General features: G+C 53.8%; 1 protein-coding gene across 10 annotated transcripts in view; it reads right to left on the bottom strand.

Moving 5' to 3' along the window:
- EIPR1 (EARP complex and GARP complex interacting protein 1) overlaps positions 1–18,831 on the bottom strand; it is an 84,409-nt gene that overhangs the window by 64,288 nt on the left and 1,290 nt on the right. For 4 of the 10 annotated variants that reach the window (XM_057741511.1, XM_057741517.1, XM_057741510.1 and 1 more), the window contains 2 exons: positions 15,438–15,521; positions 6,628–6,760 (listed from right to left, as the gene is read on the bottom strand). In XM_057741511.1, coding sequence (XP_057597494.1) covers positions 6,628–6,760; positions 15,438–15,521 — 217 coding nt within the window. Of the gene's footprint in view, positions 1–587; positions 712–901; positions 1,121–6,627; positions 6,763–15,437; positions 15,522–18,831 lie in introns of those variants that run through there. The other 6 variants (XM_057741513.1, XM_057741519.1, XM_057741514.1 and 3 more) reach the window with 4 other exon arrangements.

Here is an 18,831-nt window from a genome sequence, read left to right as displayed (position 1 = left end):
CGGGGAACGCAGGAGGGCGACGGCGACAGCCCACATCGAGGTGAGGCTTCCCCAGCTCCCACCGCGCCGCGGAGCGGGGCCCTCGACCCCAGTCTCCTGGGCAGGCACCCTCCTCACCCGCCCGGAGCCGGCCCCCAGCCAGGCCCCCGTGGGTCACACCTCAGCCCCGCACCCTTGTCCAGGCTGCCCGGAAGCCCTGCTTCCTCTTCGCAGGGAGGCAGGGAGGCAGGTGGCAGACGCGCCGCACGGGGGCAGAGGGCGCCCCTCCCCGCCACCTCACCCTCACCACTAACAGATGACCCGCGCGTGGGAACAGGCGGCAGCGAAATGCAAAGGTTTTGGCAAAAAAGCGTGAATCACACCCACACCCTGGAGCCAACAGCGTTGGAACGAGCCAGCAACTTGATCCCCAGAATCACAACCAGCGGCCTCTACGGCAGGTACTCCACGTGGCGGCTTTCCCATCTCTCTCCAGGCGAAGCCACCCGGTGAAGCACGTCCACGTGAACCCCGCCACAGAGGGCCTGCTGAAACACACACCCTCACCTACACGCAGCACACGCACCCGCCACGCAGGGCACACCCACCTCACAAACGCCACACAGGAAATCATCTTCATCGGACACTGGTCGGTGCGCAGCTGTCCCAGCGAAGAGGCCCGTCAGCTCTACCCTGTCGGCCACGAAACACCAGAGCCCACGAAATCTGTACCTGTTAAAACGGAGTACAAACCGTTTCCACTCTCAACCCCGTTTTACGCGGCCTGGTGTGAGGAGAAAAGACGGGCTGGCACTGCCGGGACCTCCCACATCCGCAGGGCCGGGGGCGGGGGGGCGGGGACCCGGCACAGGGCTCCTAGGGGCTCCCCAAAGACACCGCTCTCCCCAGAGAGTTTCCTGACCTCTTTCTCTCCAATGTGCTCCTGCTGGGCACCGGGATCATAAGAACACTTGCCTCTCCCCTTGCCCAGCTGAGCACCTACACCCTGAAAAAAGGAAGGCGTTCACTCTTTCCACATCTGCACCGAAAACACAAAGTCCGTTTCAAGCGGAGGCGGGCAGCGTGCATGCTGGGGGAGGCGGGGGGTGGGGGGGCCTTCCCTGGCCGAAGCCACTCAGCAGAGCAGGACGGCTTCACGGGTTCCAGTTTCTCTCCCGGCTCCTCACGCCCGCCATCCTTCTAAGGAACCTCAACCACTGTGTCCCCGAAGTGTGGTTTCACAGGTAGGGCCTTAAATCACTCTCCTCCAGGGAAAACCTACCTTCTCCCTTCGCTTATTTTCACAAAGTAACCACTAAAACTCAAAAAATGCGATTTTCTTCTAATGTTGCTGCCGAGACCAACGGGAAGCTGCAGCTGTACACTGAAACAAGCACGTTCCGCTCCGCCGCTGCCAGAGACCGCTGGACGGGCCGCTGCAGGGACTCCCGGCCCCTCGGGCGGCACAGGACGTCTAGGGGGATGGCAGCGGTGACACGCGAGCCAGGAGGGCTCCCGACGTCACTGGAGGGACGGGGTGGACAGGAGCCACGCCCATTAACGTGCTCCTCGCCATCCTGGGCCATGTTTCAGGGAGTCGCCGCGCAAGCCCAAAGGATACGGATTCCTCTTAAAAGTTAAGTGTTCTCACAAGCAATTACCAACAGCGGAGCTGGCAGTGGATCCCACCTCCCTCGCGGGAGACGGCCGAAGACCCGGCCACAGGGCGGGACCAGGCCCAGGGCGGGCTCTGAGCCCACCACGGTTGCCCTCCCTCCGCCCTCCGCGCTGCCCTGGCCGCAGGACCGGCACAGACTGTCACCTGTGCGTCCGAGGAAAGGATCCGGACGCGGCGTTCAGGCTGCACTAGCCGGACGCACCAGCTACCACGCGTGTCGCCTCGCACCCGCCCCCGCGGCATGTGGCTCCCGGACGGCCTGGGACTCGGTCGCAAACCCTCCAGCCCCTGCTCTTAGTGCTACGTCTTACGCACAGCAGACGCTCCAAAAAAATAACGTTTTTAAAACATGAGCGTGAACGGCTAAAGCCGGAGACTCGTACTGCAGTGGCGTGGCCCCAGAGGGCTCCGCAAGCTCTGAACGTCCCTCCCGTGCGGGACTCCGACTGGACAGCTGCTGTCTGGGACCAGAATCCAGCGCTCAAATCCCAACTCTGCCCCCACCAGACACGACCTTGGGAAAGTCGCTTAGCCTTCCTCAGTCTCTTCACCAGCGAAGTGGGAACATGAGGAGCAGGCACTCCTCCAAACGTTTCCACGGCGTCCGACATGCAGCGCCAGCAACGCGCGGAGCTCATGGCCACTCTCGGCGCCGCTGATGGAGCAGGGGCGGCTCCGCCGTAACGACTGAGCTCAAACGCAAGTCGTCACTCACCAAACCAAGTCTGTTAACCAGAAGGGGCGAACTCCATTAAAACCAAGACTGTTACAGTCTCCTGAGGCAACAGAAATAAAAGCAAAAATAAACAAACGGGCCCTAATCAAACTTATAAGCTTATGCACAGCAAAGGAAACCATAAACAAAACAAAAAGACGACCCTCAGCATGGGAGAAGATATTTGCAAACAATGAGACTGACAAGGGTTTAATCTCCCAAATATACAAACAGCTCATGCAGCTCAATATCAAAAAAATAACCCAATCAAAAAATGGGCAGAGGTTCCAAATAGACATTTCTCCAAAGAAGACATTCAGATGGCCAACAGGCACATGAAAAGATGCTCAACGTCACTAATTATCAGAGAAATGCAAGTCAAAACTAGAATGAGGTATCACCTCAACAGGTCAGAGCGGCCATCATTAAAAAACCTACAAATAATAAATGCTGGAGAGGGTGTGGAGAAAAGGGAACCCTCCTGCACTGTTGGTGGGAATGGAAACTGGTGCAGCCACGAAGGAGAAGAGTATCGGGGTTCCTTAAAAAATTAAAAACAGAGCTACCATATGAGCCAGCAGCCCCACTCCTGGGCATACATCTGGAGAAAACTCTAATTCGAAAGGAGACCTGCCCCCCAATGTGCACAGCAGCACTACTTGCAACAGCCAGGACATGGAAGCAACCTAAACGCCCATCAACAGAGGAATGGATAAAGAAGATGCAGTACATACACACAACAGTGTATTATTCAGTCTTAAAAAAAGAATGAAATATGCCGTTTGCCCCAACATGGATAGATGATGATACTACGTGAAGTCAGAAAGAGAAAGACAAACACCGCATGATATCACTTTTAGGTGGAGTCTAAAATATGATACGAATGAACTTATTTACAAAACAGAAATAGAGTCACAGACACAGAAAAAAACTTACGGCTACCAAAGCAGAAAAGGTGTAGGGGAGGGAGAAATTAGGATTTGGGGATTAGCAGACACAAACTACTCTACGCAAAAACAGACACACAACAAGGACCTACTGTCCAGCACAGGGATCCTGTAACAGACCACAATGGAAAAGAATATGCAAAAGGGTACATACACGTGTAACTGCATCACTGTGCTGCACAGCAAAAACTAACACAACACTGTAAATCAACTACACTTCAATTAAAAAATTAAAAAAACAAAAGCAAAAACAAAACACCAAGACCACTGAAGCCCACACAGCCTCTGGCTCCTCTGGGGATGCAGAAGCCAGCAGACGGGCTCCTTTCGGTGTTTCAAAGGAGGAGGAAGACCCCCAGCCACTGAAGACCACAAAGGGCATCTCAGAACGATAAAAGGACACAATTTCCTCCCATAATCGCAAGCAATCCACATGGGCACGTCACGGAGCCTGACATGAAAGGTTTTAGGCCTCAGAAGCGGCTCACTGCACCAGCCAGGGCACCGGGACCACTCGGGGTCCCCTGATGCCCCACCCGGACCCCTCACAGGACCCCACTGGGGCCCTGGGTTGGGCGAGGACAGAGGTGAGGACCCCCCAACCGGTCGGCGAGGCTGAGGGGAGAGGCGGCTGTCTCAGGAGAGGAACGCCACCCGGTCCCTCTGGGCCTTTGGACTTGGCCAGGGAGGTGCGGGCAGGAAATGGGGCCAGGACCCGGGGGCCGCCCACGGGAGTGGTGCGGGGAAGGGCCGTGTCCTCGCCAAGTCCTTCCTGCCACTCGAGAAGGCTCTGTCCCCTCAGAATACAGCCTCCACCTCGTCTTCCCTGGGCCACGGGAACCTGCAGACCTGCCTGCATCTGCTGAATGGGAGCGGGTGGCTGTCTGAAGGGCCCCCGCGAGTCCCGGGTGGTCAGGGATGCAGGCACGTCTGCACGCCCCTGCAGAAGCACGACGCCCACCAGAAGCTATAAGTGACGCTTTCCTTACTGAAAAGCAATCAGGCTGACACTAGAGAGGGACAGCATGCTGATCATGTGGCCCCAAGCACCCCGCACGTACCCCAAAGGTTCTGTGCCCTGACTTCATGAGCTCCCAGGGCAACGGAACGGCTGGAGGGGACCGCGGGGCTGAGGTGCTCCTGAGGGGCCTGTGGGCTGTGCCATGCCCGGGCCGCCACCGCTCCCGGCGTGACTCAGCGGGACCAGAGTGCGTGCAAGGGACACACGGCCTCCCCAGTGCCCATGAGGACCTGGGCGCAGGGGCCCCGCCAAACCCTCACATGCACAGCCTGAGGCTTCCTCACTCCTTGCTTCCAAATAGTCGGGTGGGTCAAATTGCACCCGTTTTATAGGTGAAATCGCCAGAGGCCACCCGGGTGGCCAGGAGGGAGGGCGGGGAAGCAGCCTGGAAGAAGGACCCACTGTGCATCCCTGGTGGGGCTGCCCCTCCTTGCCGCCACCCCGGCTCCACCGCAGCTGAGAGATGGTGGAAAATAACGAGGGGCGATTTGGCGGAAATCACTGGACCGTGTGCACGTAGCTCCCTTTACGGTTGTTGAATCCTGTGACACTGGGCCTCACTCACTACGCGTGGTTCTCATGGAGGATGCAGGAGGTTTGGGGTTGCATCCACCTCCTGGCCTCCAGTGCTCTCCCTGCTTAGGGAACAAACACGGAGATGAATTCAGCCTCCGCAGCCTCTGGGCCTGGGTCCCTGCTCACCTGCCCCGACCTCTCAGCACGCGCGCTCCAAAGAAAGTCACATCTTTTGAAATCCCAGAGACCAGTCTTTGGATTCAGTTTAAATTAGGCAATTCAATCTGGAACTATTTTCTGAGGGGCGATTACACAGCTATATAACTGAGCTCCCAAAGGGGCCACATCCCACCGCCGCCCAGCCGTCTGTTCGGTGTCCATGCACACCCACCCGGCTGCAGCCCTGCGGAGCCAGCCTCGCCTGCCCACGCGCCCTCGTTCTGCTCCCCCAGCGAGGCATTTCTCGTGTAAAACTGTCAGACGGGAAAGCCATGGTGTTTGTTTTAACCTCCAACCATGTAGAATAAGCTCCGAAAGAGTTTACTACGAACACAGCTTCCCCGCCAGCACCCAGACCCTGAGAACGTATTTTCCCAAAAGTCACAGGTGACGGCTAAAACCAGACGGACGGCAGTTACAGATCCCCATCGATAATCTGGGACACGCTGCATCTGTCACTTGCTCCTCCAGCCACAGAGATATCAGCTAGGGTGGGTGGGCTGGTGGCTTGCTCAGAAAGAGTTTGAATGTCTAGTTTACTTTAACCTACAGCAAATTTGCTATCATTTTCCAAGACAGAGAACATAGCTCTGCAAGAAGTTTTTTGCCTGCAAGTAGCAGCGACGTAGGCTGTGCAGGGGATTCAACGCTGCTTTATTGATCCTCCTTCCTCGGCAGGAGAAAAAAAGCTGTGGAGAGAGGTCTTCTCATCTGCGTTTATAAACATAAGTTGTTGTTGTGCGTTAACTCGATTCTGCGCAGTTCTTCACAAGGTCACTGTGACACTGATCCCACACGGTGTGTGCGTGTGTGTCTATCACAGTGCAGACTCCTACTGATTTGCAGGGGTGGGGGGTTGCATGTTGCAATAAACGGATATAATTTCAACATTGTTATTTACAACAAAAATCAATTCTAAGATTTCTCAAGAGCAGACGTCTTCTGGACACTCTGTGCAGAAGCCCACACCTCTGTGCGTCCTTTCTCCTTTCTTCCCAAAGCCAGGACTTGAACACTCGTTACGGATGACAGAGTCACGAGAATTAAGGAAGCCGTGTGTCCAGTGAGTGCCACAGACTCTGGACCCACACAAACGCTAAAAGGTCCCAGCGACGGGAGAGCGGACGGTAGGCTGGGCAGAAGCCTGTGACGGATCAAGGCCACGCAGCACGCGTGCGCACGGCGCGGCCGCCATTCACTGGTCCTGACTCTCGTCACCCTCCAGCTGCCATCACATGTCCTGACAGGCGATGAGAAAGATGCAGGGCCAGCTGCCCTCCCAGGGATGCAGTTAATTAAGGATGAGGGCAGCGACGTCCACCCGTGGAGACCCTCAGGCACCTCACTCCCCTGCCCTGGGGTCAATGCTCCTGAAACAGCTGTGCGTCCAGCCTCGCCTCTTAGGCTTTGGACTATAATCACCACTTTGTATAATCTACATCCACCCACAGGATCACAGCCTCTCTGTGCATGCAGCACGTCCCTGACCATCGCATGTTCCAAATTATGGGCTGAACCATCAGCAGGCGCACAGGCCCGCGGGGATACTCACTCTTGCTGTAGCAGGTGGCCAGCACGCCCTTGTCCGCAGGGCTGGCGCTGATATGCCAGATCTCGCCCGCTTGATGCAGGAGCACATTTTTATTTATGATGTTGTTCTCGTCGTCAAAGTCTATGATGTGGATCTACAAACACAAGGAGAGAGCACGTCAGGGCCTCACACACCTTCACACGCCCTCGGGGAACACGGGACTACAAACAATCAAACGCGTCTTTCACATCTTTAATTAACAGCTACTCTCACTACACTGACAGTATACACTCCTATAAGCTCATCTGACGGTGTTCCTCTCAAGAGGTGTGAAATCCCCACAAAGCATTGTTAAGACTGCAAGCACAGAACCCTGCCCCTGGCCACACCCAGTCCTAAAGAGACAAGACACCAAAAGCTGCGCTCCCGCCTGGCTTGGTTAGGCCATGGCTGGTATCGGGGCCAGAGGCACCCAGGATCGTGTCACCCAACCAAGACCATCCCAGAGCTGCTGTGGCAGGAGAGCAAGCCAGGGCACTGCTGCCTGATGAGGCCCAGGCTCAGCCCCGCTCTGCCCACCCCGCAGACGACATAACTCAACACACGTCAGAAGTGCCTGAGGAGGGAAGGGGTGAGAAGGTGCTGCATGTCAGCACCTCTTAAACCTCTTCTTAAAAACAAGGCCAACAGCTGTCCACACGTCTCATCGTATAACATTCATTATAACAGCATGACATTTTACTCCCTAAATGAAAAGTTAAACGTGCTATCGCCATGCTTTTCTGGATAATTTTTAGAGGAATGAAAATGATGTTCACATTCACTCGCTTATCAATAGCCAAGTCACTGGGAAAAATAAAATTAAACATTTTAAAAATAAATTTATACTTATATTCATGGATCTGCATAAAGATATATCCAAGAATGTTCGCTGTGGCACTGGCTGTCATAACTGAAAAATCAGAAGCCAGCTAAACATCTGGCAACAGGGAAATGTTCAAATAAACAGTAGTGTTTGACTGTAATATAATACTATGAAGCCATTCACTCTACTATAAAACTATTTAGTGCCAGAGAAAAGGGTCCGTAATATATATGCAAGGCGGAGAGAGCCAGTAAAAGAACTGCACAAACGCTTCACACACTTTTTGCTAAAAAGCAAGCACATCCGAATGAGAGCCAAAAAGTGACGGGTTGCCTTTGGGTGGTGGGATTACAGCAGCTTTTCCTTTACTTCTTTGTGGTTTGTTTTTATTTTTAACATTTTTCATGATTAATATGCACTACTTTGCAATCAGAACAAACATTAAATGCTATTTAAAAAAACGTTTCCATGACACCAGAAGCGTCTCCCCTCCTCACTTGCTCGGGGCCTCTCGCTCTGCTCTCGGCTGCTTCCTCCGTGCAGCGTCCTCTCGTGAAAACAACCCCCGGTCCCTTAAGGGGTCGCTCTGGACTCAAACTAGAACTCAAGTCGCACCACTGCCGCTCACAGGCTGTGTGACCCTGAGCCTCAGTGTCCCCGAGAGTGCAATGCAGGTGAAGGGCCGAAGCTCCCGGGCTGCTGGGACCAAGCGGTGGGTCATGCAGGGCTGGCCGCAGGCGGTGGGGGCCCCACGCACACGAGCGCCCGCCCCGCCCCGGGGGCAGTGGGAGGCTAAAAGCCATTACTATTGTTTTTATCTTTCAAACTGTTTTCAGTTTCCCCCAGCACTCACAGTCCAATACACTTTTCGCAGCGGGTTTGGAAATATTCCTGGTGGATGGCTTCTAAATTATAAAAGGCACACGTGAACAGAGGCAAAAAGGTAAAACACAAAATCAGGAATAATTTTTGTGTTGTTAGGGTGAACAGGAAATTTTCTTCTTAAGTATTTGACACAATTTTTCTCCTTATCAGAAAATCCATGAACTCTTAAAGAAGGATGCACTTCCTCTCCCTGAAGCTCTCCCTCTACAGGGCCCCGAAGCGCCAGGGCCACCACACGGGGGAGCACGCGGGCTCCGGTTCCTCCCCGCAGGCTCTACGGGCCCAGGCGCAGGTGAGCGCACATCCTCCCCTGCACATCAGCCGGGAGCTGTCCCTCCAGCCTGACCTCTGAGCTCTGGGTCGCACTTTCCACTCCCCCAGAGTCCCGGAGTCCCGGCTCCCATCAGGGGAAGGGTCCTCTCACCACCTCACCAGAAGGTGAAGACACGCAGCACGTGGAGTCCAACCAGACTCGAGCACGTGATCCCAGCTCGTCTTCCTCTGCGCTCCCTTCTTACCACTCAGGCACACAGAAGTCAGCCTCCGCCCTAGACGGCGGGGGCTGGGGAGGTGTCCAAGATCCCCAGGAAGGTCCACCTCTCCTAACCTGATATTCTGATACTATGGCTCTTAACCTTCACCACTAAGCGTGGGAATCATAGGATTCTTCCACATCCTCACCTGCAGTAGGCTCACGGCCAGGTCCAAAGGACACGTCTTCAGGAGATGCTGTAATCGGGTACGCGTGGAGACAATGGCAGGACGTCACCACCACAAACAAGTAGGGGTCGAAGGAATAACGGCTCCTACGCAAAATGCGACAGGCACCGAGCAACTGATTGTACACACCCTGGCTCCTTAATTCTAAAAAGAGCCCTACGATAATACGATAACATATCACTATCAGCCACAATGACAGGGGAAGAAACCGAGGCTTACAGAGTTGAAGCAGCGTGGCTCCGTAGTTAGAAACAGCATGCCAGAGCATGTGCTAAGAGCCCCACACCACCAGGGAGCATGGGGATGCCCCGCGCTCCGCCACGCTGGGCTCTGCCCTGCAGCACCAGGCCACTCCTGAGTCAGAAGAGAGACCTGCAAGCTAGCCGCCTGTGCACAGGGCACCACCCCTGCCCGGCCCACAGAGAGCACACAGAAATGCTCTGCTGCGTAAACACAGGCAGTTACCGGCCAGTTACAGACACAAGTGATATAACGGAGAAAACACTGTGATTAGGGTGAGTGCAAAAGCTTACGCAGGCACAAAAGAATAGTCAGTGTTGGCGCTGAGGGTGGGGAAGACGTGTGGTCGTCTGGGTGGTGTTTAAATGTTACTTTAAATTCTTCATGCCATTCTGAGCTTTTAAAATGCTTTTAACAGCTTATAATGAAGCTCACACTCATATATTTTGAATTACCATTATTAAAATTTTAAAGTTGGACTTACCAGTGCAGGGCTAAGGGCACAGATGACACTCTATAAAAATTTAGGGGCCGGAGTTATAAAACTTATTACAAAGCCTGTAAAGATGACCTTGATCAAGCCCCCTCATCTTCTGGCAGAATCAGGGACCAGAGAAAGCTGTCCCTGCCCGCAGTGCCCATCACCTGACTTGAGCACGTGACCCCAGGCCACCGCACTCTGTCCATTTCACTTCCTACTGAACTCAAAGCAAACTCTTGAATATTCAAAAGCAAAATTGGAAATGAAAAGGCAAAAGCTCTTGCCTCTGAGGGAAAGTTAAGGATCCTCCCTTCTCGCTTCTAGAAATTGCCCTAGATCTGGCCTCAGCAGAAACCCAGTTCCTCCGGGGCAGTAAGTTTCTGTCGTCATTAACGGAGAGGGAAGGATGAGGGGGGGCCGGTGGGGGGGACAGGAGCGGGGAAGAGAGGGCGGGAGGGAGGGGGAGAGGACAGGGAAGGGTGAAAGACGGAGGCTCAGTCTGGAGCGGGCCCAGGAACCTGAACTTCTAACAAACACCCCGGCGATGGTGAGGGCGGCCGAGGACAGGATGGGCAGGCAGAGGGGCATGTGAACAAAGCTGCCCTCTGATACAGAACAATCGACCTCACACATCAGAAAAAAACTCACAAGCAAAAAGTGCCATCGGGGAAAGAAGCCAGCTGTGTTGCCATGCCCTTCGGGGACGTCAGCCTTCTCGGTGACGGCTGAGAGAGCGCCCAGCCGCAGTGGTCCTCCCCGCCACCATGGTCCTCCCCGCCACCTTGGTGCTCACCCGGTCTACGTGAGAAATGAGGATGGCAACATGCAGAGACTCTGCGGGGAAAGCACGGCTGGCACGGAAGCAAGTAAACCCCCTCAACGTGAAAGCCCTGGCCCTGGGCTCTGCCCGAGCTTCCCGCTGGACCAGAGGAGCACGTCCTCCCGGGAGCACCCACCTTCTCACGAAGGAGAGCTCAGGAGAGAGGAAGACTTCAGCAGTGCCTGTCCTCCTCCAAACGCAGGGAGGGCCATGGGCAAAATTAAAGGCACAGGAAATGAAGCGGCTCATCAGACAAAGAAATGCCAGCAACTACGACAGCTCCTAAAATTTTCAGAAAAATAGCCGAGCTGAATTAAGCAGCATCGATTCCGGTGAGGGGCGCTTTCCAGGGAATTAACAGCTGCCAGGAGGAGCCAACAGCCTGTGGCAAAGCTGCAGGGGGCAGGGGAGGGGGGCGAGAAGCCCCACCAGCCATCCCTCCTGCCCCAGGCAGGGCCGAGCTCCCGAGGGCGGGGCTTCAGCACCAGGCTGGAGGTCAGGAGGTGCTCCTGTCATTGCCACAGCTGGCGCTGCCAGTGCTGCGGGGCAGAGGGGGCACCTCCTCCCACAGGGGCATCAGCCTTGGTGGCCCCCCCACAGCAAATGTCCAGGGTGCGCCCTTGCCCGCCTGAGCTTTACAGTTCCCAGCACATGCAAGTGAGGGGGAGGCAGGGAGAGGGAGCGGGGGCTCAGTGGGCATCCTGTCCCACGTCAGCAGGGGCCCCTGGGAGAAACCGCGTGGCTGCTTAGGGCTGATCCCTCCATTGGAAATGGGGCCACCCGTACCGCCCACGGAGGGCGCGGGGGACCGCACCCGCCTGCACACTCCCGGGCCCCTGCCTGGCCCTCTGTCTCTCACCAGCTCACGGCTAGAGGCGGCTGGGAGCGCGCCCCGAGGAGGGGAACCACACACACAGCCCACAGCACACAACACGTAGCACACAGCACACAGCCCTGCCGGACGGGGACACAGGCGACACGGCCAACTGGAGAGGGCACAGGGGGGAAGCCTGGGCGACCTCCCTGCAGGGAAGCAAGCCGGGGACGGGAAACAGACGGGGTGAGTCAGCGAGAAGGTCAGCATCACTTTAAGACGCACCTGGCAACCGTGCTATGTCAGTAACACTGGTGGAGAACAGGGACAACAGGACTCCTCCCCGAGGCAGAAGGAAACAGGAATGCTGTGCCCCCCCTCCCCGGGCTCCTCTCCCAGGGGCAGGTGCCTCCGGGAACACGTGTGTCACACGTGGGGGGAAGCATATGTCACGCGTGCAGGGAACCATCCATGTACATCACATGTGAGAAGACCATGTGTGTCATGTAGGAGAGAAACATACATGTCATGTGTGGGAGGAAACATAGTATATGTGAGAGGAAGCGCCGTCACATGTTAGAGGAACACACGTCACATGAGCAGAACACGCATGCCACTCAGGTAAAACATGCATGTTGAGTGCAAGGACTGTTTTCACACTCGTGGCCTGGCCCCCTGCTCCCTCTCCCCTCTCCCCAGGCTCGCTCCCCAGAAATGAGCCAACGTACTAGGAAAACACAGCACCAACCCCCCCGCAAGTGACACACCTGTCAGAGTCTGAAGGCCTCAGCTGGGACGCCCCCATCTCTGAGACGCTGCCGCTGCGTCTCAGGGAGAAACAGGTGCCCCTCCAGCCACGCGCCATTCTGCGTGGCCCTCTCTGCTCAGCGTCACTGCAGTGTCACCCCACGATGCGTTATCTCACATCTATGTCGCTGCATCATTGGAAGCTCAACTGGGGTCACAAACACATCTGTTCCTTGTGTGTGTCTAGCACGTAACACAGCACAGGGGTCCCCCACCCCTGGGCCGGGGCCAGTACCAGTCCGCGACCAGGCCGCACAGCAGGAGGCGAGGGCAGGCGGCGCGTGGCGCTTCCTCTGCCCTCCCCATCGCCCCCCATCGCCCCCCCGACCCCTGAACCATCCCCCACCCCCAGTGGAAAAACTGCTTTCCACGAAACCAGTCCCTGGTGCCAGAAAAGTTGGGGACCGCTGAATAGTGAGAAGAGTTCTGACAGCACACTGAACAGGCACTGCTCAGCAGATGGATGAACGAATGACCGTCTCCAGGAGGCCAGGCACCGTCCCCAGAAACAGCACAAAGGAAACACCGGCAGGTCAAAGCACTCTTTCATCCCCACCATGTGGATTCACAGCCAAAAGACCAGCACAGGTGAAGCGTGGAAAGAGGAAGTTATAAACCGCATCCTCCACCCTTTAATTCAGCCGTGGCCAGAAAAAAATAACTGAAGCCAGAGGCCACAAGGCTGAATCAGCAGCTTAACGAGGACGTCTGAAAGGAACGAGCCGGCAGAGGACACCGTGGTCCCGCACCAAGCACTCAAGGAGCCATCACACACCGGAGGATGCGGAAGAGGCTTCCAAGAGTCACGCACTTGCTACCATTAAAGACTGAACTTTTCTGCACTTTACCTTTGGAAGGCTGGATTTCCAAGACTGATTTTTAGGAGGGACCAGAGTCTCTCACTTCACATGAAAATGTTTCTTTCACGAGGCCCATGGACCGACGGCCCGTAATCTAGAAAAGCCCGGACTGTCAACGTAGAGACGGCATTTGATAAATGCGGCACGCAGAGCTGTAAGCTACGTCTGTCAGGAGGCTAACGTCACCCCTGGCTTAGACAGTTACACACACTCCACCAGGACAGGGCCACAAAGAGGGGGTCCCTGGCACCGGACAGAAACACAAATGCTCGCGCCCCCGAGATTATCTTGCTCCAAAAAGGGTTCCAGGAACTTTAAAGCACTTTACGTCATTTGGGGCTGATCCTTTCTTAGTATCAGAACCAAATGGTATATAATTTTGGCTGATAAAACCAGGTACAATGTAACTTATTAATGCCTTACACTGCCTCATTTTGTTTTTAATTCTTGTGCTTCTGATAGCTTTTAATAATTTCTAGGAAAATCTTATAAACATCCCTCATTAAATAATTCTAATTTCTTACTCTCAGGAAGTTTAAAAACTGATGTTTAGGAATTCCCGGCCGTCAAGTGGTTAGCACGCCACGCTTTCACTGTGGAGGGCGCAGGTTCAATCCCTGGTTGGGGAACTAACATCCTGCAAGCCACATGGCACAGCCAACACATTTTAAAATAAAAACTGACGTTCTACCAGAAGGGTCAATGGTACAGGCCCAGAACTGGGTGAAACTGAAAAGCAAGTAGATAAGAAAAAGGCAGTTAGTTGTCCACCTGGCTCCGCCCCCAGGCCGCTAACACCCACCGTCCACAAGCTCCGCCCACCCATCCCCAGCTGGCCGCGCTGTCACCTGGCGAGCCTCCCCCTCACTGTCCCTGACAGGCAGCATGCCAGGCCACACGGTGCCTCCACAGGGTTTCCTCTTTCCCGTGAGACGGCCACTACTAACTACTGTCATAAATAAATCATTCCCATCTGACATCTTCCAGGAGAAAAGTAACATACACACACATTCAGAAAATACAGAAACAGCTTACTTCACATTCACATCCCCTCAAAATAACCATGGCTCAAATTCTGGGCCCTTTCGACCTATTTCTAGTCTTTATTCTAATGCAGAGATTCAGTTTTGTAGTTTACTTTTTTTATGGAGGTATAATTGACATGACATGACATTTGTTTCAGGTGTACAATGGAATGGTTGCCATCTGCATATACTGCAAAACAATCTACTTTTTCTTTCTTACACTGTGATCGCATAGTACGTACAATCTAACGTTTCACCGAATCATCTAAGGATTTCCAGGCCGCGATGCTTCCGAGGAGCCTCAGCTCTTCCCACACAGGGAGTGAACGCTACTCCGAGAGTAAACGGGTTAATCGCGTGACCCTCCCATCACAGACGGAACGTCATAGGATCCAACCTAACCCTTGCACAATGTGACCACCTACAATAATATTCCTTGCATAGGAAGCTTTTCCTGTGTATAAGAATTATAGGTTAAATAATATGAGCATTTATTTATGACGCTCTAGATACACAACTGAGCCTCCACGATGACTATGCCAACATAACCCCTCATCAACCCGGGAAAGCGAGGACTTCACCACCCCCCACCGGCACCCAATAATCTTGGACATCCCCCCAAGTGACAGTGGTAACTGGATGGGGGTGGCACCGCGCCACACGGCCTGAGGCGCGCCTCCCCAGGATCTAAGGCCGTACACACGGCCACGACACCCACGCACCTGTGGACAGCCCCGCCTCCACCTGAGGATGAGGAAGGTGAAGGCCAGCAAGGTTAACCCACCCACTCAAGGTCACGCTCTGTGTCAAGCCGTGGACTGAACCCCAATCTCATGAGAATCCAAGATCCTCCCCACTGCAGAGGCCAGGGCAGCACTCAGGTGACATCCTGTATGTCTCCCTGGATCAGCCAGCAGTGACAGCCTGGAACACTAGGCTGAGATGGGATTATGACCTCGGACGGTCTCAGCGAGAGAGAATGCTGCGGGCATCGAAGCGGTCGTCCACTGGCGGGGTCCCAGGGGTGATGCTGACCACACACCCGGGGCTGTTTCCCAACCACTTACTCGGCGACTCCTATACACACACAAAACCCAAACACAAAACTACGGCAGTAGTGCCGCACAGGATAAGCTTGAATTATCTAATTGCATCTTTACATACAGTTGGCTATGTGAATCCCAAAGAAGGTTTCATTTTGTTTGTGCGGCGCTGATTTTCTCAAATGTTGCTTGAAAAATCAAGAACAAAATGGTTATAAAACTAAGAACAGCCTCCGTAATTCACATGTACGCATTTGTCAAAAATAGTTACCTGATTATCATACTTGAGCGACTGCGTCCCGACCAAAAACCGAATGGCATCTGTCTCTGCAGTTTGCGGTGTGAGGGCACGTGCCTGCGGGAGGGAAGGAAATGCACACACGAAGATGAAGTGGGATTCAACAGACAGATTAAAAGAGCAGTTGCCTCCTCTACTGTGGACGGGGGAGCGACAGACACAAAGCGTCTGCAGGGCAAGTTAGAAACATGCAGAGAAGCCCTCAGCTCTTATGCACGTTGGGCCACAACAGCTCCACGTCAAAAGTATCTGGAAACAATTGCAAGCGGGCACAAAAATTAAGCAATAAAGATGTAAACTGTGTTTTTAACAAAACCACTATTTATTTTCAACAGTAACTGATCGGCTGAACCAATTATTTCTCAATAACAGCAGGAGACAGCTCCCCGTGACGGAAGAGAGGGTGGTTTAAGCCAAGTCGCCTGCAGAGCCTGCTGGAAAAACTAAACCAAAAAACCCTGAGTTTGTTTCAGGGTTCAGAAAGCTGCCACAGTCATGAAACGCAAGATCCTGGGAAGGAGGGACGTTAGAGGTGGGCTGCCCTCCTGCCATCCCTCACCCGGAGGCCCGCCTCAATGTGGAACAGGTGGCTACGCGGGGCTGCTGGGGAGAGCCTCTGAGAGCCTCCCAGGGCTGGGGGCACGCAGCGCAGCCTCCTCGCAGGAGGAGGGGCCCGCAGGGCACTGAGGCGTGGGCTCAGGGACCGCCCACCCCCGGGTTACAGGCCAGGCGTGAGGGTGAACTAGCGGTAGAAGAACCCGCACAGACTGCAGCTCCAAGTCATCTCAGCCCTTCAGTGGGTGGATTTCCGGGGGTCTGAGCACGCTGGCGCCCTGCGCCTGCCTACCACCTGCCGCAAGCCACAGCACATCCGCCTCCACCACCACCTCGCCCAGCCAAATCTGCAGCTCGCTTTCGAACAGTGGCGAAAGGCTTCATTCCTCTCTTCTCAGACTCTAGGACATCATACAAAAGCAGGAAGGAGAATGAACAGCAAAAACACAAAGTCTGTCTTCAATGAAACACGGAAACGTCTGTAATCCAAAAGCGCCCGAGAACAAAGCCTCCAGGTGGCAGAGGTCCTGCCAAGAAGATGCTGGAGAAGATGCCGGGGGACAACGCCAGGAACCGCCCAGAGGGGGCAGCGGGAACGGGTGTGCCCGCACACACTGGACAAGAGCAAGAGCAGGGCGGGGGACAGACTGGCACCTCCTGCAGAAGCGGCCTGGGGCTGCTGGAGCAGAGCGGGCGGCCGCACCGCGCGGGCAGCTGGGCTCTGCCAGACTCCTTGGCCTGGGGGTCAATGACAGCTGAAGAATTTACTCAAGCGAACCCTGAGCTGCATGAACTCCTGACGGCCTGGGTGAGGGCCTGGCCCACCTCCACCTACAGAGCCTAGAGCGAGCTGCATGGGAGGGCTCAGCCCGAGAGGTGATGCAGGCGCCAGCACGGGAGCCCGCCGGTGGGTGGGGTGGGAGGGGGACAACGGGAAACGGCGTCAGAAGATGCACACGTTAGGCGGATGCTGCCACGGAAGGGCAAGGACCCGGGATTACACACAGCGACACTCAGCTACAAAACTCAACGGAGCAACCACCTCTTCAAAAGAGGGAGAAGCACACAAAAGACTAGAGGGGGAAGGCCAGACAACTCGAGACAGCGGAGTCTGAGCCGATACAGCTCAAGGAGCCGAAAACCAGACCCGTCGCCGGAAGGACTCAAAGACAGAAACCCCAATGCATAACGTACACAATACCTGAAGAGGCAACAAATCTATAAGGTGGAACTGCAAGATGGCTTTGTGTGTAAATCTGTCACTGTTAAAACGCAGTGTCTTCGTGCATTGGGCTGGAAGCAGCACATCATAGCTGGAAGCAGACTCTGATCACAGCTACTGTGAGTCCTATAAAATAATCCCCCTCCCTCTGAGAAAAAGGGTCCTGGAACTCGCCCGAGATTTGACAGTATTACCTGTCTTCCCAGTGTAAACAGGTTTCCAGTCAGCATCTTGCAGAGCAAGTGTGACAGGAACAGCATACCCTGGACCACTTAGGCTGTGGTAATAGAAACACAAGAACTTAGGCACCCAGCTCAAAGGATGCAGGACAAGGAAGTGGGAACTCCAGGAAGAGAATCCTGGTGTCAGGCACACGGCTAGTAAGCACGGAGCAAACCAGGGAATCCCAGACATGCACACAAAAACAAGGTAAAAGGTACTGAACGTAAACTCAAACTGTTACTGAGCAAAAATCCTGAAAAGTTGGCTAAACAAGTCATAGAACCCTCCCTGAATCAGCAGTCAACAATATTATGTAATTAGAAAAACAAGAACCCTGAGTATAGATTTGGCAGAAGGTTGTAATTACCTCTATTGGGAGTGTGAGGGAAGACAGGGGACCATAGAAAAAGCCCATAACCTCACGTGCCCTGGCATCCAGGCACCAGGTTAGCTCAAGAGATAAAAGCAAGAAGGTAAAGACTAGAAGGAACACTTTAAAATGTTGAAAGTGGTTGTTCTCAGGGAATCAGATAAGATGGAAAGGGAGTGTTCAGGACTTGCTGATTTTAACCAGATTTTCAGCAACTGACTTAAACAACTTGTAAGAATTACTAGTTTAAAAATTTTTAAATACATAAGAAGAAAAAGAGCTAAGATCATGAACACAAGAGAAAACGCTGCAGAAACACAGTGTGCTCAGCATTTTCTCATCTTAAAGGCCCCTCAATGCCGGTCTTCTGCCTCTTATTTGCACCATGGTGCCTCTTCTTACCCTCCAAGTCTCATCACCTTCAGTCAATGGTCAATAATCAAATCCCCATCTCCCAGGTAAACTGTTCTCCACAGTGATTTAAACGTCACTGACAAGCAAACCTCCACCATAACTTTCTGCTGTTTTATGTTTACTGCAGTAATGGTTCTTCAAGAAAGTCATGGCCCACAGAGTTGTGTAAAGTAGAGAAGTGCAAACATCAGCTACTTAGGATAAAAAAGAAATTCAGATAAAATACCTGATACCCAAGGAAACGATCCACTCCGCTGATTTTCCAAAATCCCAGGAAACAACATTTTCTTTACCTCAAAGATCCGACAGTGAAAATTCAAACTGCCAGGTTACATAGATTACTTAAGGAGATCGGAAAGTTATTAAGTAGCATTGGAGGAAAATGCACTCTTTAGGTAGCACAAGGTCAGGGAACCTTCTCTCTCCCCCATGTGTATCTTGTTAAGGAAAAAGCAGCTTAACTTTGTGGTTAACGGGCTTTGAAGTCGGTTTGGGTTTAAAGTCTACCTAGGCTAGAATCCCAAGCTAGGCGGCCTTAGACCACGTGAAAAATAACACCTACCAACAGGACTGCCATGAGAAGT

The sequence above is a fragment of the Hippopotamus amphibius genome, chromosome 7 (assembly GCF_030028045.1).
Source record: "Hippopotamus amphibius kiboko isolate mHipAmp2 chromosome 7, mHipAmp2.hap2, whole genome shotgun sequence".
Lineage (NCBI taxonomy): Eukaryota > Metazoa > Chordata > Mammalia > Artiodactyla > Hippopotamidae > Hippopotamus > Hippopotamus amphibius.
This window is presented reverse-complemented; position numbering and strand designations above follow the sequence as displayed.